The 22,967-nt window shown below is 37.2% G+C and overlaps 1 protein-coding gene across 15 annotated transcripts in view; it reads left to right on the forward strand.

Annotated features, from left to right (window-relative positions):
• The window catches only part of LOC138707385 (sushi, von Willebrand factor type A, EGF and pentraxin domain-containing protein 1-like), a 376,277-nt gene that overhangs the window by 172,739 nt on the left and 180,571 nt on the right, over positions 1-22,967 (forward strand). For all 15 annotated transcript variants that reach the window (XR_011334222.1, XM_069836741.1, XM_069836728.1 and 12 more), the window contains 3 exons: positions 1,428-1,583; positions 3,333-3,464; positions 20,446-20,701. Coding sequence is in view for 14 of the 15 variants with exons in the window: in XM_069836741.1 (XP_069692842.1) it covers positions 1,428-1,583; positions 3,333-3,464; positions 20,446-20,701 (544 nt within the window). In the remaining variant the exon portion in view is untranslated. The remainder of the gene's footprint in view (positions 1-1,427; positions 1,584-3,332; positions 3,465-20,445; positions 20,702-22,967) is intronic.

Raw genomic sequence — 22,967 nt, forward strand, 5'->3', positions numbered from 1 at the left:
ATGTTAAGGTCAGTGTAGAGAGTGTCATAGTAATCAAAATGAGGCATCAAGAGCGACTGCACTAAATTCTTCTTGAGAAGCAACAGAAGGAAATTTCTAATTCTTTTTAGTGTGTGAATTTTCATAAAAATTATTTCACATGTGTGTGTGATTTGAGTATTCAAACTTAAATTTTTGTCCATATAAATTCCTAGATTTTTTACTCTATCACTGTAAGGGATAATAGTTTCATTCATTTTAACAGGAAATAAGTCACCTGTGTTTAATTTACTTAAAAGTCGTTGATGTCCCATTATAATTGCCTGTGATTTCTCAGAGTTCAATTTCAATCCAAACTTTTTCGTCCATGAAATAATTGGTTTTAGGTCATTGTTTACTTCATTTATTGTGTAATTTAGTGCCGATATAGGTGCAGAGATATATATTTGTAAGTCGTCAGCAAATAGGATATGTCTGCAGTGTTTAATAGATTGTGATATGTCATTTATGTAGATCGTAAAAAGTAGAGGTCCAAGAACTGGACCCTGTGGTACACCTGCACCCACGGTATGCCAGGAAGAAAAACGATCACAGACCCGCACACATTGTTGGCATTGTCTTTATGCTAAATCATAAGTGAATTGAACACACGCAGTTTAACCTACAATTATACTGTAGTTATCTCCATGCTTTTGTGTTCGTATTGCGTCATCATGATGGTTGACTCAACCTTGGTCGACTTATAACTGAATTAGAACCATTCTGAATCTGATGAATGTGTGAGCAACAGTGGAATGCAGCATTCTGTGAAACTAAGAGGAAACTGCCTTTTGTACACTTATTTTCATTTCACTGGTAGTGTGAGTTAGAATATGGTATCTAAGTATAGATTCCTGAATTTCATATTTTTATGGTTTGTTTACAGTTTGTACATATCCCGACAGTATTTAAGGACGTAAGTGCATCTGTTGCTATGAAAATGGCAGTGATTTCCATAGAAATGCCCATTATGATTTCGTGGTGTTGTGAATTGCGTGAAAAATCAACTAAAGAAACTTAACTTATTGAAGAGAACTTTATTGAACAAGTAACCGCGCAGACTTCGAGTGACAAGGAAATAATTAGTAGAAATGTGCTTCTGAAAAGATGATATGTGTTCACACAAAAACACAAGGATTATCCAGTAACAGTATGCAAGGACATTGCTACTGGTTTTGAACAGTTTGTTTCATTACATAACAATATTTCAATGCTTTCTGTTAGTTTTAACAAGTATATAATGTACAATTACAACTCTAATATTTCTTGAAACTTTGAGTTCATATGGTTCCGATTCCCTTGATCTTTACAATGCTGTTCATGTGTTGTCGTATGTTGCTTGTCTTGTTATAGTTATAAACCCATTTTTATTTTTAACGTATTTCAGTGTATTCATATTTGTCCACCAGGTCGAGCTAGTGTTTCTTGTGGATTCATCTGCCAGTGTTGGTTCAGATAATTTTGAAAGTGAACTGAAGTTTGTACGAAAACTGCTTGCTGATTTTACCGTCTCAGAGAATGCTACACGAGTGTCTGTGATAGCATATTCTTCTCCAGACAATGTGGTAATGTATATTTTATGTGAATGGTCACACATATGAAATTTCATGGATGTTGCCAGTCATTAAATATTCATTGTAAAATTATCGAATTTTTATCTCGTGTGTGTATTTTAGATGTTAATATTGTTATTAAAAATTTATTTTATGCATAACTGGCTTGCTTATAGTATAGTGATATACTGACCTCTAAACATACACCATGCAGTCAAACCTCGCTGAGGGAAGTGAAGCAGTTAAGCTCTGTCCCTGATAGAGGGCTCAGTAATTCCTCGCCCATATTGAGGTTTGATGCTGAATAACGTGAGCAGTTAAAAGCATTGTTAAATAGATTACTGCGTTGTCCTGTAGAGAAACATGTCTCCAAAACTGGAAATTGCTGACATGACAAATGGTTGGCTGAAGAATTTTGACTAGGATTTTCTTAGTCAGTAAGAAAATATTTTATGTTTTGCAGGTCTGTGGCAAGGGATTCTCAGCTTTATTTCCTTTTCGGGGAAGTTTTACTAAGAATTTTCACCACCCCTTAAATATTGATTTCCCCATTTGTGAACTTGGGATCCTGGCAAACACTAGACTGCTGTGGAAAACTTACCTTGAGTTGCACCACAGATGATGGCTTCCCATTTTGTACTGTGGACAACTTTTCTCGAGTTACACCAGAGTTGGTAGTCTCTATTTTGTATTGTGCACAACTTCTCAAGTTACACCAGAGTTGATAGTTTTTATTTGTAATGTGTACAACTGTTCTTGAGTTACACCAGAGTTGGTAGTCTCTATTTTGTACTGTATACAACTTCTCAAGTTACACCAGAGTTGATAGTCTATTTTTTACTGTGGACAGCTCTATTCTTACTATTCTTATTTTTCTCATCATAGATATATTAAACAAATTGTGCCAGCACAGTGAATCTTACATTTATATTGCGTATGTGCAATAAAAATTAGAAACTATCGGAAGTAGAGTGACCGCTGTGTGGTTTAGAGTAAGGTAGATGCCCACAATTCATTTTTACCAATAAGATAGTTGGGACAAACCGAGTTCTTTTCCTGTTTCAAGGACCACTTCACTTCAGTATATGGGAGTATATTCTAAGTAGGAAGAGTGACTTGCATTAAGGGGAGGCAGAGGTGAATATTTCAAAATCCACAAAATTTATCCGATTTATTTGAAATTGATCATGGATACTAAGTATGTTATTAGTAATGGACATACCAAGTTTCAACTTTCTAAGTAAAATAATTCTGTAAATATTAATAATTTTATAAAACTTTATATTGTTTGATATAAAATGCTCCATGCACCATATTGTAAGAAATTTTCAATATTTCTTTTTATATATATGTTCAGAGAAGGTATACAAATAATGATAAGTATTAGTTTATTATGGGAATAATATAGTAATACAGTTATCTTGATTTTAATTTCATACTTTTAAGGGCACAAAATCAAAAACTAACATCGGAATATCAAAATAAAGATAATAAAAATGGAAAAAACCAAATTTTCATTTTTTCTTCAGTTTTGTTCGAAAATTTCACCTCTGCCTCCCCTTAAAATAGGGAAATAGTCTGATGATGATTTATGAGTGAAGACAAGAAATTTATATCTGATAGAATAATTACAAATTACCAGCTTGAGCGTGCTGCTCACCACAAAAAACAGGTTGCTATAAATTTTAGCTACATCTGTGTTCAGTGATTATACCAAAGTCTATAATGAAGTTGTACTATAGCTGTTTCCTATACTTGCAGGTACGTCATATTGATTACATCACTTCCCCTTCAAGCGAGAACCACAAATGCCGTCTCTTACATTCTGAATTGCCTAGTATCAAGTATACAGGTGGAGGCACGTATACGAGAGGAGCGCTGCTCGAAGCTCAAGTGAGTCCATATGGATTATAATTGAACTTTATTATGATGCTGTTGTCACATGTTGATGAATATGACTGTACAAAGCAAGAATAAACTGTCGACTGTCAGCAGAGAGTGTTTTATATAGCCTTCTGGATTAATTCGAACTCTGCAGCTTGTCAGAATTTCTCTAGATTAACCTACTTTGTTCCTTTGCCATGAATGAACTGTAGGTTATTAAACCTCACGATACACATATACACGGTAATAATAATAATAATAATAATAATAATAATAATAATAATAATAATAATATTAGTAGCAGTAGCATAATAAAAGTAAAATAAGTGGACACGGAGCACTCTACTATTAGATTAACAATAATATGTGAAAATGTACATTATGTTAGATAAGTGTGGTGTGTATTGAAGAAAAGTGAGTCAGGGTGTTGATTGTAAGGAGTGTAACATATTGTTTCACTGGGACTGTGTGAATACTAATGCTAAAAATGTAAATAGTCAATGGAAATGTAAAATAATAATAATAATAATAATAATAATAATAATAATAATAATAATAATAATAAACAAAATCGGCAAATCATAACAAAAAACATTCAGTGTATTTCATTAGAATATAAGAAGTATAGGAAATAAGACTGATGAACTCCTTTCATCATTATATTCCGAAAATTTAAGTCCATATGAGTCATTCCACGTCAAATCGCACAGCAATAAAACACGACCTTCTCGGAAATGGTCGAATTTTTTTTCATGAATTCCAGACATCAAATAAGGAGACCCATATTTTTTTATTTTCACAATTATTAATTATTTGTGTAGTTATGAATATTTGAAGTTACGCAAGTTATGCATCTGATGTCACCATACTAATCATCAAATGATTAATACCTTAAGGAACAGTAAATATCTTACCTAAAATTATTTTATTATTGTCAGCTCAGGGGGAAGCCCTTCACAGTTTATACTGTAATATAGCCAAGTGCTTGATGATAGCAAGACTGGGTAAGGCAGTAAACTTTATGGCAGTAAACAGATGGCATGAGAGAAAAATAATCAGTTTGGGTTTGAATTTCGCGCAGTGACGTGACTTCTATACAACATGAGTGATGGTAAAGATCGCGTAATAGCCTATATAACAAGTGTTTAAATCCATTTACCTTCCTAATCACGCTTTTAAAAAGAAAAGTATACTAAGACGCGTAAGTCACGACTTATTGATAAAGCTCAATTTAAAGGAGTCTTTGAGTGTGCAAATATTTGATTTGTTCCGTAAAAATCAATCAATTTCCGCATAGGTCAGGTGAAATTATATGTGAAGCCGGTAGTTCTTGTGATATTAATAAACATGAATCAAATGAAAGTGCGGACAGAGAAAGTGATTATCCCAGTATTTCTTCTAGCAGTTCTATGGATACAGTGCTATAAATCAGTAATATTGAGGAATTAAACAAGAGTTTGATGTCAATAGAATCCCCTATCAAGAAATGAAAGATACAACAAAACGATACCCCCGTGAAAAGTTTCAAAAGTAAAAGGCTCCCTAGCATGTTAAGTTTTTCATGTAGAAGATGCATCATCATCCATTCAAAAGTCAGCCATATTTTATTTTTGACGGAATGCAAAGAAAGTACAACCTGAAAATTACATAGTTATTGCAGACTTTTCTGAAAATGATTAATTTGTAATACAAGATTCAATACAAGGTGTGCATTGGAACATATGCCAAGCCACAATACAGTACAATTTTAATTTTACTTCCTACTTTATTTTATTTTACATTCTCTTATAGGCCTATTAATATTATATCTGAACTGCGACCGAACACGAGCGCTGCTCATTCGGTCTCAAATTTTGTTAATACTACTGCATCTCCTTTTTTTTATATTGATTGTATTATTTTATTTCTATTTCTCTTATTTGTAATTATATTCTTTATTCTGTATATTTAAATAAATAAATAAATCCTTTCGTACTATATTTCAAAGGAGATACAGAAATTCGTTACAAAAGTAATGTCATCTCAGAAACCATGAAACATGACACCTATCCCTTTCACTTTTTACAATTCGAAGCAATCAATTTCCTAAAGCAAGAATTCAACGATATGAAAAAAATCATCTACTTTTCCAATGGATCAAGTTCACAATACAAAAAAAAAAATAAGAATTTTAAAAATAATTGCTTACATGAAGACGATTATGGAATTAGTGCTGAATGACACTTCTTTGCAATGTCGCATGGTAAAGGTCCATGTGTTGGCATTGGAGATACTGTTAAAAGACTTGCCACGAGAGTTAGCCTATACAAGATCCTATAACAACACAAAAAAAAAAACTGTTTGATTAGTCACAAAAAACATTTCTAACGTGTCATTTATATTTTGTCCATTCAATAAGCACAAAAACCACACTGAAAATTTGCAGGCCAGATACCATAATCTAAAACCAATAACTGGTACATTAAAATTATATTATTTCATTCCGTTGTCGAAAATTGAAGATTTAGTAAAACAATTTTCTTTCAAGAAAGAAGGTAGGCGAATGAAAATTTAAAATGTGAATGAAAAGAAACATTTGAAAAGCATAATGTACAATTATTTGAAGATATCATAATAAGTAAATTAGCAGTGTTTCCTCGAGTAACTTGATCTGTACTGGGTGTAATGTTGCAAAGTTCAGTCAATTATCCAGCGCCGATAAACCTCTTAGCGCGTTTTAAAGCTTCCCGTCCACTGCTGCTGCGCCGACCGCTACACATTCCGTCATAAGTAATTAAATTTCCATTAAACTATTGGAGATCCCATTCTGATTTTTTCTGGAATTATTAAGAATACTTCAGTGCACCTAGTAGGCATTTTTTTAGATTTTTAATAGGGCTATTTCACATTGATGTATATGTTTTAAAAATTTAATTATAAAAAAATATTTGAAATAATTATATTAAAATTAGTTAGTAAATATTTAATAAAAGACAGTACTTTAAGCTTTTAAATACATTTTTCAAAAAAAATTTTAACATCAATATCGTCAGAAATATGACGCTTTAAATGTTGCATTGTGCGACATTTTTAACGAATTTTAACATGTAATATTTTAAAACCATGTGGACTTAGGAGGAAATAAAAATAGACTTGTTGGTTTATGAGACCCATAGAGTTGGTAAAAAAAATATAAACGCAATCAGAAATATGAAGATCAAAATTTGTATAATTTTGTGCGATTTGACGTGGAATGACTCATATGTGCTATGTATCACCGAACACCATATGAAACAACAGGAAATATTGTTCCTCCCACTGAAAGGGTATAAATTGTGTGGTAGTTACTGCAGACAAGGTCTTGAGGATGGAGGCGTGAGTGTATTTCTCATATCTGACCTTAATTTTAGAAATATTGTTTTTTTTTTTTTTCACATTTTTCCAAAGACAAGGATTTGGAAATTTGTGCTGTTGAATTAGAAACTGATACATAATATTATAATATGTGTATATATAGAGCACCATCTGGAGACTAAAAATTTTATTCATTTATTGGAAAAGGTACTGAAATACAGAAACTGAAACGTAAATGCATTATTTCCAGAGACATCAGTGTGAATTATCTAAAGAAAGCAATACAAGAGATAACTCAATTAATTCTAGCATTTTTCAATTTAATTTCCACAGTAAATTTTCCGACCAGAATACAAGTGGATTCAGGAAAGAATACGTATATCTCAAACAACCCCAATAATTAATGGTGTTTCGGATCATGATGCTCGCTCAACTCCTAAATATAAGTATTAACACATCATAAAAAAAAATGAACAACTAAAGTGATATTCAGAAATATAATCAGGGAATTATTAATAATTTTGAAACAAATCTAAAAAATGGAACATGGGAATCAGCATATTAGTCAAAGTAATATGAACAGTAAATTCAACGAGTTTTATAAAACATTTCTAAATATTTTTTAATTCAGTTTTCCTATAAAATATAAAAATGCGAAAATATCCAACAATAGATGGATTACACAAGGTATTTAAATCTCATGAAAAACCAAGATGATATTATATATACAGAGTAGAAGTAATAATGATACAAACTTAAAACAACACTATAAAAATTATTCAAAAATATTACACAAAATGATCCAAAATGTTAAAGAATTACACTATAATACAACAATACAATACTCTGGTAATAAAATCAGAACTTAGAACGTAATTAAAGAAAGAATGTGAACGATCGAAAAGTAAATAAACAAGCTATACCCTTATATCAAACCCAAATGAAATTGCAAATATATTTAACAAATATTTTCTTTCAATAATATTATAAGTGACATTGAACGTTGCCTTATGCAAGCGGACGTGGGTCGACAGCATAGTTTAAGTAAATTAACTGTGAGTAACAGTATACAGTGTAATGCATTCCACAAAATGAAATATTTTATTTTCTTGTTCACAATTTCATTCATTTCTGTTATTTAAGGTTAGGGGAGAGACACTTCGGACATAGTGAACCTCGGGAAAGTCCTCAGAGGTTCACTATATCTGGAGTTGACTGTATAGGTTATCATAAATGGAGAGAGGTCAATATCTGTGGGGAGTGTTGGCAAAAGTGTATGCAGTCAGTGGAGTTTTCATCTGAGTTTTTTCTTTTTTTATATTTATTAATTATGTTTAAGTACAACAAATTACATTATAATATAAATATTTACGAATTAGCAAAGATACTGTTATATTATTAGTATTCCTTTATGAAATAACTTGCACTAGTTAACAAATTTTAACATTTTTCCGATAACTTCGTTCAAAATATGATTAGGAGTTAATTTGAGCTCCTGAATTAGGAAAAAGCATCCAAATTGTCTTATCGGATCTCATTTCTAAGTTATTGGTAAGTCCTTCTAATATGCATTAATTAAGAACAACCATGCTGATATGAAGACATTATCCATAAAAATTGGCTCTTCTCGCACATATTTGTAAAAAAACAACAAACAAAATATGATTTTAACTTATAAGACAAGTAGGGTTTTTCAAATGGAATTTTAGAGCTCGTACTTTGATTTGTAGGTCGAATCGGGCACTTCCCTGTACAGAAAATTGTGGCAGTCAAGGCCACTGTTGAGGTTTTCCTTTCCCCACATTAGGTACCTACATCATTCCATAGCATTCCCCATGGACAAGTAGAGTGGCTTGCTGGAAACCTGAGTGCAGTCAGCCTGTGTGGCTTTGGGAATGCACCTAGCTGGAGGATCCCAATGTCATTGGCGTTGCTTTGACGTGTATACATCTTTAAAATCAGAACAACACGTGGGGTACCAGGAAAGAAATGGCCATGTGACATTTTCAGGGTTGTCAATTCCGATTCTCTAACTTCGTGACTAATAACATGATTGAAATAAATGTGGTCTCGTTCGGTCGGTTATACGACTACGATGCAAGCATCATCTTGAGTTGGTGCACTGATGGGGCCCATGGCAACTGGTGACCATCTTGGGCATGGGCGAAAATTTTCGAGCAGTAAATCTCGCGACTCCAATGTGGTAGCATGCTGATTTTTGTGCCAAACGAAAGATCCCATGAATATGTTATAAAAATGAGAATGATAAATTGGGTACCAGGATGGAAACGGCAATGTAACTTTTGCAGGGTAATCCATTCCAACATTATGACTTCATGACTAATAACACGAAATAAATGTGTTCTCTTTCGATTGGATATTCATATACGATGCAAGCAAGACCTTAAATTGGCGCCGCTCACGCGTGAGGCGAGGGTGAGGGCCCATGACGACTGGCGGCCATTTTGGACATGGGCGAAATTATTCGGACAGTATATCTCGCATCTCTGACATGCTAGCACGCTGATTTTGGTGTCAAACGAAAGATCTCGTTTAGATCTGTCTATTTAAGTCAGAGGTATTCACGTAAAACCTATGACCATGTCCTCGATACAGCCACACTCTGTTTTTTTTTTTTTTTTTTTCATTTTGGCAATGTCCTGATGGAAACGCTTACCTTGCTCATCACTGACAGAAACAAATTTGCAGGAAAAAATCGACGTGAGAATGTAAAAAATGAAGCTTCAAAAATATGCGGTAGCCCAATTATGATAACTCTCTACATAATCCAGCAGTTAAGGCTTTAAGGGAATTCTAGGTGGGCAATTCTACTTCATTCTCTTTTGCATCAAATATCTAATCCTTTATGAGCTTTCTGATTTGCAGACCAGTGAAAATGCTCTCCTTTAATTTGGCGTCACTGATAGGTGGAAATATTTTTTTTGGATGCAGAAAATGTCTAAAGCCTTAATGAAAGTTTTAATGAGGCTTAGTTATACGTGCTACAATAGTGAGATGATCTTAGCCGGGTTAATCAGTGGAACATTTTTCACATTTCTTTCAACAGTTGTGAATGTGTCTGTTTTAGACGAGTCCCTTCTTTCAAAGTGTTTTTTTTTTTTTTGTCTGGACTGTCCCATAAACACAAGAAACAAGAATATTTAGTCAATCCACCTTGCAAACCAAGAAGTAAGGCAGCTACTTTGAAATCGCAACAGACATGGTACAAATATTTCTCATATTTTATAGCGTTCAAAATGGTGGTCATATTTTCGTAAGTTTCTTTCATTCCTACTGTGTGTGCAACAGGAGAAGCTGACATCTCATCACGACTGCTTTCAAACTAAATTTTGATCTATCGATGAAAGGCTCCATTCCTGAGGTTCATGATAATAACAAGTGAAACCATTTGTATCTCATAAGAAGTTTGTTTATTACGTTCTCTAAACATTTTAACATTTGTACTGGGATCTAATCCATTGATGCAATCCTGAAGCAAGTAATTCTGCATCTTGTTTCGAAAGTTTGAGATCACTCCCTAAATCAATTAACTCGTATTGCTGAATAAAATATGGAGATCCCTCGCTATAATTATATCCTTCAGAAAAAAAAATGATCACTTGAATGGGAGGATTTTTGATTTCCATTGGATCTGGCACAGGCTTCAAAGCTGATGCTGCATTGGAATAAACAGTTAAATATGTATGATTTGAGGCTTTCTCGGCGTTGGTTCGCTAATATGTTTTCGCGGGATATCAGCCGAGTTAAGATTTTGGAATGCTCCAAGCTTTCGACTGCTATCTCTGCAGCCATCTTCAGGGAAGTGATGTCCGAACAGAAAGTCGAAAGGTTATATAGATGTGGCTGTCTCAGGTGAAACGGGATTGGTTGGCGGATCGGCCAATCCGGGGCCGGGAATTGTCATCGCTCGTAAGCTCCGCCCCTCCCGGGATTACTGCGTGAAGTTTGGCGGGCGGCGAGCCCTGTTCCGCCGGTTGGAATCGGTTGCCATCCTCAGTCCGTGATCTTCATGACCTTGATTGTAAGAGGGCCTGAGTTGGTCTAAGGCCGGTGTCCATGCCTGACTGAGCTGGAGTCCACTGTCTCTGTTAAAGTTGTTTTTCTCCAGCTTGATCTCTATGGCCTCCTTGATTGTACGATCCCAGTAGTGGCTTGATTTGTTAATGACCTTGGTGTGGTCAAACAGTATTTTATGCTCCTTTTCTATGCTGTGTTGCGCCACTGCAGATTTTTCCGGGTAATACAGCCTCAGGTTCCTCTTATGTTCTTTGATTCTGTCTTCTATTGTGCGGCCAGTCTGCCCTATGTATACTTCGCCACACTCGCATGGAATCTTGTAAATCCCTGGAGTCCTTAAGCCCTGACTGTCTTTAACCTGACGTAGATGACTCCGGATTTTGCTCTGTGGTTTATGGATGGTTTTGATATTAACCTTCTGGAGGATTCTGCTTATTTTGTGTGACACGCTCCCGCAGAATGTAATGAAAGCTTTCTTTGTCGGTTCTTGCTTGCTGTCTAAGTCTATTGTGTTACATCTCGAGGTAACTTGTTTGAGGGCTTTGCTGATGTCTCTCCGGCTGTAGTTGTTTTGTTGTAGTGTTCTACGAAGATGGTCCATTTCTGCAGGCAAGTTGTTGATATCGGAAATGACTATGGCGCGATGTAGTAGACTAGTCAGGACGGACTTCTTCTGCGAAGGGTGGTGGAGGCTGAGTGCATTCAGGTACAGATCTGTGTGCGTCGGCTTTCTATACACGCCATGTCTGAGAGTACCATCTGCTTTCCTGTGTATGTGGATATCCAGGAACGGCAGTGAGCCCTCTGACTCCACCTCCATGGTGAACTGGATATTCGCGTGGATGCTGTTGAGATGTTGTAGGAACTCTTGTAGCTTGTCTTGTCCGTGCGGCCAGACCACGAAGGTGTCGTCTACGTAGCGGAAGAAGTGGCTCGGCTTGTGTGTGGCTGAGTCTAGGGCCTGGTGTTCGAAGTGCTGCATGTAAAAGTTAGCAATAGCAGGTGACAGCGGGGAGCCCATTGCCACGCCGTCGGTTTGTTCGTAGAACTCACTGTTGTACGTGAAGTAAGTAGTAGTCAAGGCCAGTCGGAAGAGTTGTAGAATATTATCCGGGAATTGTTCCGCTACCAGTTCAAGAGCCTCTTTTATCGGAACCTTTGTGAAGAGTGAAATTACATCGAAGCTCACTAGTAGATCTGATGGGACCACTGTGATGTTCTCCAGAATTCTAACAAATTCTGTAGAGTTTTTCACATGATGTTCACACGTTCCAATCAGGGGTTGGAGCATGTTGGTTAGATGCTTGGCCAGGTGGTATGTGGGCGACCCGATGGTGCTAACAATGGGTCGTAATGGTAGCCCTTGTTTGTGGATCTTGGGGAGCCCGTAAATCCGAGGTGGTGTGGCCGAATGTGGTAGTAGAACTTTTATAACCTCGGCAGGCAGCGAGGAAGATTTCAGCAGCATGGTGGTTCTTCTTATGATCCTGTTAGTGGGATCACGTGTCAGTTTCTTGTAGGTCGTGTCTGCTAGTAGTTCAACAATTTTCTGGTGGTACGTTGAAGAGTCCAACACCACCGTAGCGTTTCCTTTGTCGGCCTGGAGAACAACTATACTCTCATCTTCACGTAGCTCCCGGAGCGCTAGTCGTTCATTCCTCGTGATATTGGGTTTGGGTGGTCTGGCTGTGTTGATTATTCGGCAGACATCTCTTCTCACTTCTTCAGATGTTCCAGGAGGAAGAGAGGAGATAGCTTGCTCCACTCCACTGATAATGTCCTTGACTGGATATTTTCTTGGAGCTGGAACGAAATTTAGGCCCTTGGCTAGTACCGATATGGTGTCTTCGTCCAATGTTTTACTTGATACATTAATGACAAGTTTGTTCTTGTCCAGCGGTTGGATGCCTGGCTGTGAGGGGGCCAATCTATGGAATTTCTCCATTTGCCTCCCTCTGACTTTCTTCATATGCATCTGCACCTGGGCGGTTAGTGACCTGTCGATCCATTCTTGATCAGATGGTTGTAGCCTCCCGTAGCATTGTAAGCGTAGCTGTAGTAGCTCCCGTGAGATGTTGTTGAGTTCCAGGTATGTGTGATGAATTCTCTCCCTTATGAGGGCCAAGCTGGCTCGTCTGCATATTCTCTGGGCCTTCACTGTTCGAATTTCATGTTTAACGACAGCAAATTTAGGGACGACTTTCTTGTCTCGACATCTACATAGGAAGGCAAGTGTACATAGTAGACTTGCCCTCTTCTTGTGTCCTTGTTCCAATCTCTGAAGGACATGGTATACTTCCTCCCCGTAGAGGTGATGTATGTATGATTTGAGGCTTTCTCGGCATTGGTTCGCTAATATGTTTTCGCGGGATATCAGCCGAGTTAAGATTTTGGAATGCTCCAAGCTTTCGACTGCTATCTCTGCAGCCATCTTCAGGGAAGTGATGTCCGAACAGAAAGTCGAAAGGTTATATAGATGTGGCTGTCTCAGGTGAAACGGGATTGGTTGGCGGATCGGCCAATCCGGGGCCGGGAATTGTCATCGCTCGTAAGCTCCGCCCCTCCCGGGATTACTGCGTGAAGTTTGGCGGGCGGCGAGCCCTGTTCCGCCGGTTGGAATCGGTTGCCGTCCTCGGTCCGTGATCTTCATGACCTTGATTGTAAGAGGGCCTGAGTTGGTCTAAGGCCGGTGTCCATGCCTGACTGAGCTGGAGTCCACTGTCTCTGTTAAAGTTGTTTTTCTCCAGCTTGATCTCTATGGCCTCCTTGATTGTACGATCCCAGTAGTGGCTTGATTTGTTAATGACCTTGGTGTGGTCAAACAGTATTTTATGCTCCTTTTCTATGTTGTGTTGCGCCACTGCAGATTTTTCCGGGTAATACAGCCTCAGGTTCCTCTTATGTTCTTTGATTCTGTCTTCTATTGTGCGGCCAGTCTGCCCTATGTATACTTCGCCACACTCGCATGGAATCTTGTAAATCCCTGGAGTCCTTAAGCCCTGACTGTCTTTAACCTGACATGCGAGTGTGGCGAAGTATACATAGGGCAGACTGGCCGCACAATAGAAGACAGAATCAAAGAACATAAGAGGAACCTGAGGCTGTATTACCCGGAAAAATCTGCAGTGGCGCAACACAGCATAGAAAAGGAGCATAAAATACTGTTTGACCACACCAAGGTCATTAACAAATCAAGCCACTACTGGGATCGTACAATCAAGGAGGCCATAGAGATCAAGCTGGAGTAAAACAACTTTAACAGAGACAGTGGACTCCAGCTCAGTCAGGCATGGACACCGGCCTTAGACCAACTCAGGCCCTCTTACAATCAAGGTCATGAAGATCACGGACCGAGGACGGCAACCGATTCCAACCAGCGGAACAGGGCTCGCCGCCCGCCAAACTTCACGCAGTAATCCCGGGAGGGGCGGAGCTTACGAGCGATGACAATTCCCGGCCCCGGATTGGCCGATCCGCCAACCAATCCCGTTTCACCTGAGACAGCCACATCTATATAACCTTTCGACTTTCTGTTCGGACATCACTTCCCTGAAGATGGCTGCAGAGATAGCAGTCGAAAGCTTGGAGCATTCCAAAATCTTAACTCGGCTGATATCCCGCGAAAACATATTAGCAAACAGTTAAATGTTTGTTTTTTCAGTAAATCCTGAAATTTTCTTCGAGCTAAAGTAGCAATTGGTCACATGATCTTAAGATTCTCGCCAAATTATCGGAACTGCAAAAGGAATAGCTCTCTTCTTTCCTTCCTACCACTTGAATAAAATGACAAAGCAAGAACAACATATCTTGGGGGCCCAAAACCTATCCTGATCACCTAATTGACAGCCAATGTAGAGTTCGTAAGTTTTTGTAATAGTGGGTGTAATGCTTTCTTTTGTGATTTCGGAGTGAATTCACAATTATTCGGATAGTTTACCACACCTGCAAACTTCAGAACTTGTCATGATGTCGCATGTTTACTTGTTGTGAACTTCTGTCACTATCATTTTTTCTTATCCATGTGTATAAGTTCATTAAAAATTAATTCAGAGACGTATCACCACAATAAAATACTTCACTAGACAAAACTCGCACTTGTTAACTCAGTCACAATTTGTTTACAACTGCTTGACTGAAAAGATAGGATATTGAGCTACTGGTTGAAGGACCATACAGGTACCATTATTCTTTCCCTCTGGTAAACCTAGCCTATATTCATCAGGGGTTTTTTGAGCTTTCCACTTATTCATAGAACAATGTAGAAGTTCTTACCAAAAGACAAAATTATTTTTTTAGTGATCAGTGGCGGTTTTTAAAATAAGTAACGTGCACGAAAATGTCAGTTTTTTTATATTATGTTTTCATTCATATATAGCTTGTAACTCAAAAATATTACATTAGAGTTAACTCGGGGAAATCAGTATACTCCTGCATCATGATGCCATAATGAAGAGACACAAAATGAGGACATGATCGACACGTCAAGTATGAATATTGTATTCAATATGGACACTAATAAATCATCATTTATTTACTATGGACACTAGATCAGTACCATCATTTCCCATAACTATGATCTTGGAACACAACTGTGGTCCATTCAAATTTTGTACTCCATAACGTAGTACCTCGTTTATCTATATTTTTGTCATATTGTAGTTTGAAGTCAAGTCACTGCAGCTATCTACAAACGGTCTATGTTACTTCTAAAATGTTCTTTGAATAGTTGTATTATGGACCATAGTTGTGTTCCAGGACCGTAGTTATGGGAAATGACAGTATTACTTATTTAATATGGACAGGGTTGGGCACTTTATCTTATGTCATCTTTTTATTTGGCATGGGCATTACATCATTACTATTTATTTCATTCAAGTCTATGAGTACCACTCATACTTCTCTAAACTATGAACAAAAGAAAAGAACTCTGTTTCTGAATGACCTTGTGAAATTCACTGCAGTTTACATCTTTCATATTATACTGTATCTGCAGAATTGCATTTACTCACTTAAGTGGTAATCTGTTCCTTTCTTCTGTCCACCGAGTATTCTTCAAAGTAAATATTCTTTGGCATTATGCCCAGATAGAAAGAAATAAAATTCTACAATTTTCGGCAATTCTGAGTTCTCCTTCATAGAAACACAGGTGTGATAATAATTCACCCGGATTTTGTGTGAAAGCATATCTTTGAAATTTCTTCTTTGTTCGATAGGAAAGATTTCAATTTGATCACCTGGTCAGCGAAAAGGCTCTCATTCAGCTCTTGCATCCATTTCGATACTATTCAACAAATTATTGTAACTTTCCAGACATTCTAAACAGAATTTTCTGTCCGACTGCATTCAAAATAGCGGACTTCCGTCTTTTCTGCCAGGACTTTCATCTTGCACTATAAATTAAATTCACGGACTGTCCGCAAAATCCGCGGCATATGGCAACCCTACCGCACATAATATCAACGAAGTACATTACATAGATACTAGAGTCTTGCATAACCAGTTACGAAAGATAGGAAGGACATATTGCTACTCAACGCCAGGCGCTATAGACTGTATGTGAAGCTCTTGCATCTCGCAGAGTGGTCCTATGTTCGGTTTAATGAATGTCCGAGTCTCACTCAGGTGGATGGCTCTGGATCATGAACGACAGATAATATTGAGCCATCCAGGAGTTCCAAGAATTGTTGCAAGAACGCGATTATCATTTTGTACCTTTCAATTGATATTTCCTCCTCTCTTCCCATTGATTGATTGATTGATTGATTGATTCATTCATTCATTCATTCATTCATTCATTCATTCATTCATTCATTCAGCAATCTAGGTAATGCAACAGCACGCATTTTGAAGCTACAATTATTAGACTTAAGAGTGCTTTTATTTTTGTTAATAACTTATCTCCCTAAAAATGATTTATTAGAGAAATAATAATACAGTAGAACTTGGTTATAACGACATCCAAGGGACCTTAAACATTATGTTGTTATAAACAAGTGTCGTAGTAACCAAGATTCATATTATCAATCTAGTGAGGTGGAAAATGAAAAATAACAAACTTAATTAGACTTATATATTTTGATGTACCGAAGTACATATGATATTTCCACGCAGATATTCTGCGTCATCACATGATGAAAGAGAGATGGAACGGAGAAAAATTCTCTCCGGCGCCGGGATTTGAACCCGGGTTTTCAGCTCTACGTGCTGACGCTTTATCCACTAAGCCACGCCGGATACAATCCCGACGCCGTTTAGAATCGTCTCAGATTAAGCTCCATCTCTTGGGTTCCCTCTAGTGGCCGCCCTCTGCACTACGTCATAGATGTCTATGAACGCAGGACCGAAGTCCATACATGTGTTGAGGTGCACTCAGATGAGTGACTGTTTGGCCGGGATCCGACGGTATGGGCGTGGCGTATCCGGCGTGGCTTAGTGGATAAAGCATCAGCACGTAGAGCTGAAAACCCGGGTTCAAATCCCGGCGCCGGAGAGAATTTTTCTCCGTTCCATCTCTCTTTCATCATGTGATGACGCAGAATATCTGCGTGGAAATATCATATGTACTTCGGTACATCAAAATATATATGATATGCGTAATAAATCACTTTGTGATTTAAAGACGGCGCCCATACCGTCGGATCCCGGCCAAACAGTCACTCATCTGAGTGCACCTCAACACATGTATGGACTTCGGTCCTGCGTTCATAGACATCTATGACGTAGTGCAGAGGGCGGCCACTAGAGGGAACCCAAGAGATGGAGCTTAATCTGAGACGATTCTAAACGGCGTCGGGATTGTATCCGGCGTGGCTTAGTGGATAAAGCGTCAGCACGTAGAGCTGAAAACCCGGGTTCAAATCCCGGCGCCGGAGAGAATTTTTCTCCGTTCCATCTCTCTTTCATCATTAATTAGACTTATTTTAGATTTATGTATTGACTTTTAAGCCTACAATGAACATAATAAAATACACGTAGGCCTACAATTATAAATACAGTATTCTGTATTAAAACAGTTTGTTCAGTACTCACCATACTACTTTACTTAGAAGTGAAGTAATCAGTCATTCTACTCTGTTGTCTTCTACTTGCCCAATACACACTTTCTAGGGCTAAATTACGTTCTATGTTCATAATTTCAGTTGCAGTTTCACTGCTCCCTTCCCTAGCTTCATAGAACATGTTCATAATTCTAATTACTTCTAAAGCATCACTCACTTCTTTTAGTGGCCATACTGCATTAAAATGCGTGCACTTAGTGAAAACTTCCTGTCGAAACTGATCTAATACCGCATGAATTCGGGCAAGTTACAATGGGGTGGGGAATCCGCCTGCATTCCAGAGGTCTAGGGGGAGACTGTAAAGAATTTGTCAGGGTCAGATTTCAACAAAATATTTCTTAAAATACTTTGGTTCTTAGAAAATCTTATTCCAACTAAGGTTGAAAATGACGTTATATGCGAGGTAGATGCATATGCGTTTGTCGCATTAAGCAAGGTAGGAAAGCATATGTCTTATGGGGAATTAGTTGGGACCACAGAATATTTGACGTTATAGGCGAGGTGTCGCACAAAACGAGGTCGCTATAACCAAGTTTGACTGTACATCCACTTAGAATAATTAAAAGATATAGGCTGTATTAACAACTACTCTTTTAGAGGTAGGCTATGCATTTTGAGTTTAAAGTATAAATGTTACAAGAGTAAGTGTATACATATTTGCTCTTCTATTTGGTAAGTAATTGTAATTTATTTTATTCCTACATTTGTTTACATGTCAGATTTCATCAATGCATTACTCTTATTTCCTTTATTGTTATCGATGCTCATTAGTTGATTTATATATTAGTTATGAAGAAAAATGTACTAAAGTGTCCAATCAATTATAATCCTATTTCAAGCTAACTTACTTATGGCTTTTAAGGAACCCGCGGGTTCATTGCCACCCTCACATAAGTCCGCCATCGGTCCCTATCGTGTACAAGATTAATCCAGTCTCTATCATCATATCCCACTTCCCTCAAGTCCATTTTAATATTATCCTCCCATCTATGTCTCGGCCTCCCCAAAGGTTTTTTTCCCTCCGGCCTCCCAACTAACACTCTATATGCATTTCTGGACTCACCCATACGTGCTACATGCCCTGCTCATCTCAAACGTCTGGATTTAATATTCCTAATTATGTCCGGTGAAGAATACAATGCGTGCAGTTCTGTGTTGTGTAACTTTCTCCATTCTCCTGTAACTTCATCCCTCTTAGCCCCAAATATTTTCCTAAGAATTTCAGGCTAACACTTTTTTTAATTAGGAAAAGTAAATTTCCTTCAATTGTTACTCCATTTGTGTAGTTACAAAATGTCATCAGAGTTCCTGTATGATGAAATGCGCTTGGTATTCTGTCTTATATATCTGTGGTTCTCTCTAGCCAGGTGCAACCGCTTCAAGGCCGGATATTCGAACGAATATCCAACCTCACCGGTTGATCTGCGACCAGTCGAATATAAACCGGTTGTAAGCACTGTTCTGCAGCACTCTGGTAGATACATCAAATGATTAGTTGAATAGTTCCCTGTTCATTCAACCAGTACACTTATAAATTAATAAATTCAATATGAAATACATTATAGGACTGTTGTATTTGTAGCTAAAGATAAAATTCTTATGTTTAAAAATGTCTTACTGGATGAAGTTAGTTGCCTAGATGGTCTGTTGGGTTTGGTAAATGGACATCCCAATCTAAGCCAACTTTTTTTGTTTTTTTTTTTTTTAATCTGTATCAGCTACGAGGTTATTTAGTGTCGATGAGATTGGTGATAGCGAGATGGTATTTGGTGAGATGAGGCTGAGGATTCGTCATAGATTACCTGGCATTCACTTCACGGTTGGGGGAAATTTTTTTTTTTTAATTTTAGTAGGTTATTTTATGACGCTTTATCAACAGTTTAGGTTATTTAGCGTCTGAATGAGATGAAGGTGATAATGCCAGTGAAATGAGTCCGGGGTCCAACACCGAAAGTTACCTAGCATTTGCTCATTGGGTTGAGGGAAAACACCAGAAAAAACCTCAACCAGGTAACTTGCCCCAACCGGGAATCGATCCCGGGCCACCTGGTTTCGTGGCTAGACGCGCTAACTGTTACTCCACAGGTGTGGCGGTTGGAGAAAACCTCGGAAAAAACCCAACTAGGTAATCAGCCCAAGCAGGGATCAAACCCACGCCCGAACGCAACTTCAGATCTGCAGGCAAAATGCCTTAACTGACTGAGCCACGCCGGTGGCTTGCTAACTTCTCTATGACGCACTTCAGTACTTATATGGCCATGGGTATGGAAAAAGTATGTGTTCCAAGCCATTAGAGATATCTCTTTTATGATAGAGCTGAAACGTCCAGAAACTACACTGCAAACTATCTACCATAGGAATCTCAAATTGTTTAATTATTCCGTCATAACAGTAAACATAACACCCATCACACTCTGAATTTGTAACTTTTTACAATATTTACATTGAAGTAGCTCTTCCCATCCCCGAAAAAGAGGGGCATAGTTATTGTCGTAATAAAACTCTTGAAATATATAACTCGAATGAAATATGTGACCATAGACTTATTGTGCTTTCTACAGGCTGTGTTGAGACATAGACGTTCAGACTCGAAACCTGCTCTCTTCCTTATTACTGATGGCTTTTCAAATGGAGGCGATCCCTTGCCTGTTGCACGTGAACTCAAGGAGCAAGGAGTGATTATATTCACGTTTGGAATACGTAATGGCAACACAAGGGAATTGTATGACATGGCATCACAACCTGGCGAAGAATATTCCTACATTCTCGACAGTTTTGGAGAATTTGAAGCCTTAGTTAGGAGAGCATTACATCAGGGTGAGTGTTATGTTTTATTTTTATTTTATTTTTTTTTACAAAATTGTAATTCGCTACAGATATTAAGGTATCATAATGCAATGTTTAGTAAATTTTTACTACTAGTCATAACACAGTTACAGCACAACAAATTATTTCTACTTTGGCAAATAATATGAAATTATTTTCTTTTGAGCGATAGAAAAATGTGACATATTTAAATTATCGATATAATTAATGTCTTTTTGTATTCATGTTTCGTTCAGCCACTTCTCATTATACGAAATGTGAAGAGACAGTATTCTGATGATGCAAAAATATAGTCTGATATTTTCGCTCAAATTTTTGTTCCAAGTTTCCAATGCCAAAACAGAAATGTTCTTACATGCTGTCTGTCTGTTTGTCTGTGTGTCTGTACAGTGTAATTTCCTAAATTGCTAGATGATCTTTGTTGATATTTTTCATAAATTAATTTATTCGTTAATATCGCACATAAAATGTAATTGAATCGGTGAGTTAAAAAACAGTACAAGTCCAAAATTGGCATTTTTAGTTTGATGGTATTACTCTAAATATGTAATTTGATGCATTGAGATGGAGAATATGTGTGTATGAGCGTTTCAAATCATTTCCTCGTCACACATATTATAGGAATAGTACAGTCCATGTAGGACCTTGTGAATACTACCCACAGATCACACACATACTACCGGATGTGACACTAAAGTATGAGTAAGTAAACATGGTGGACAGTTGAGTGGTAACACAGTTGTGAAAGCATGTGTACTTCATGTGACTGTTCATTGTGTTTCTTGTATCATTTGTCTCTGGTGTAATCGTTGTGGGGTTTGTAAGTTAGCATACAGCAAAAGAGTTGTGATCTTATAATTGATATATTTGTTTTCATAGTGAACAAAGCTTGAAAGTGTTCTTTGTTATGTTGTCACCAAACTTAACCATAAAATGCCTCGCACATGCAGTGTTCCAGGTTGTAAATCGAATTATGATAAAGAAAGTCCGTTTGTACATGTATTTTTGTTTTCGAAAGATAAAGATTTAAGGGATAAGTGGACAAGAAGCATCCATCTTGAACATTTTACCCCAACAAACTCAGTTGTTTGTATAAATCAATTTGATTCTAATTTCGTTATCAGAGAAGATAAATTTCCATGTGCAAATGGTTCGTTTATAATTGTGCCTAGAAAAATGTTGAAACTTCAAGGAGTATATCCTACGATTTTTTAAAGTGTACCCTGTTATTTAACTAAACAATTGCCAAATAAAAGAAAAGACCTCAGTGAACATTTAGCTACTGTTGTTCCACATAACAAACATCCTAAAGATGAAATCAGCTTCATTAGGAGAATTTGTCTTTATACTGAGCTGATTGCTGGTGCTTGTTGGTATGTAATATTGTAAGTGAAAAATTCAGACTTGTAAATTTGCTTCCAGAGTAGCCAGATTGTTTGTACCAGTACTTGGAAATAATATAGACTTAGAAATTTGCTTCCATATTATGCCGATTGTTTGTGATTACCAAGAGGTAAAATTATAAAAAATGGAAAATACAGACTTAGAAATTTGCTTTTACATTAGAAAGATTGTTTGTGTTTGGTAAAAGTGACATTGTAAATGGCAAATAGGCCTACAGACTTAGAAATTTGCTTCCATGATACAGGGGCGTATTTTGCGGAAATTACAAAAGAAAAAGTTTATAATATAAATAATGTAATAATTTTGTATTATTAGTTTTACCACAGTAATTAAAATTAAAGTAATTGTTAGATTTATATGCGCTCTCTGCTCTCGAAAAGAAACAAGTTGTCAAGGCGGCATCGCTGGAGAAACCGCTTGCTACGTGAGGTAGCCTGTGACTGTACCGCGCACGCTGTCCGGTCGCACAACTGCCCGTCCCCCCGCTCTCTTCTGTTTCCATCGTGCAGTGTAAGGTCGGGTGAGTTGCCGCTCTCGTGATCGGTTTCTTCGCAGGCGCGAAGCAACAATACGCTTAGCACGCTAGCTCATGAATGTAATTGTGTTCTTGCAGTGCAATATTTTAAATTTGTGATTTGTTCGAGTGTCTAAGAGCTATATTAATTGTGAATTATTAAGTTTTTAATTTCCCAATTAAGTGATATTGTGACAAATATGGCAGAACAAGTTTCTGGAGAGGTTTGTGTTGAAAATGACTGTGTAATAGAAGGTTTATTAAAAGTGCCTTTCAACCGTCGTACATACAACGAGGAAGTTGAAATTGTGAAAATGGAAAGACCAACTCCTGAGTTAA

The sequence above is a fragment of the Periplaneta americana genome, chromosome 10 (assembly GCF_040183065.1).
Source record: "Periplaneta americana isolate PAMFEO1 chromosome 10, P.americana_PAMFEO1_priV1, whole genome shotgun sequence".
Classification (NCBI taxonomy): Eukaryota; Metazoa; Arthropoda; class Insecta; order Blattodea; family Blattidae; genus Periplaneta; species Periplaneta americana.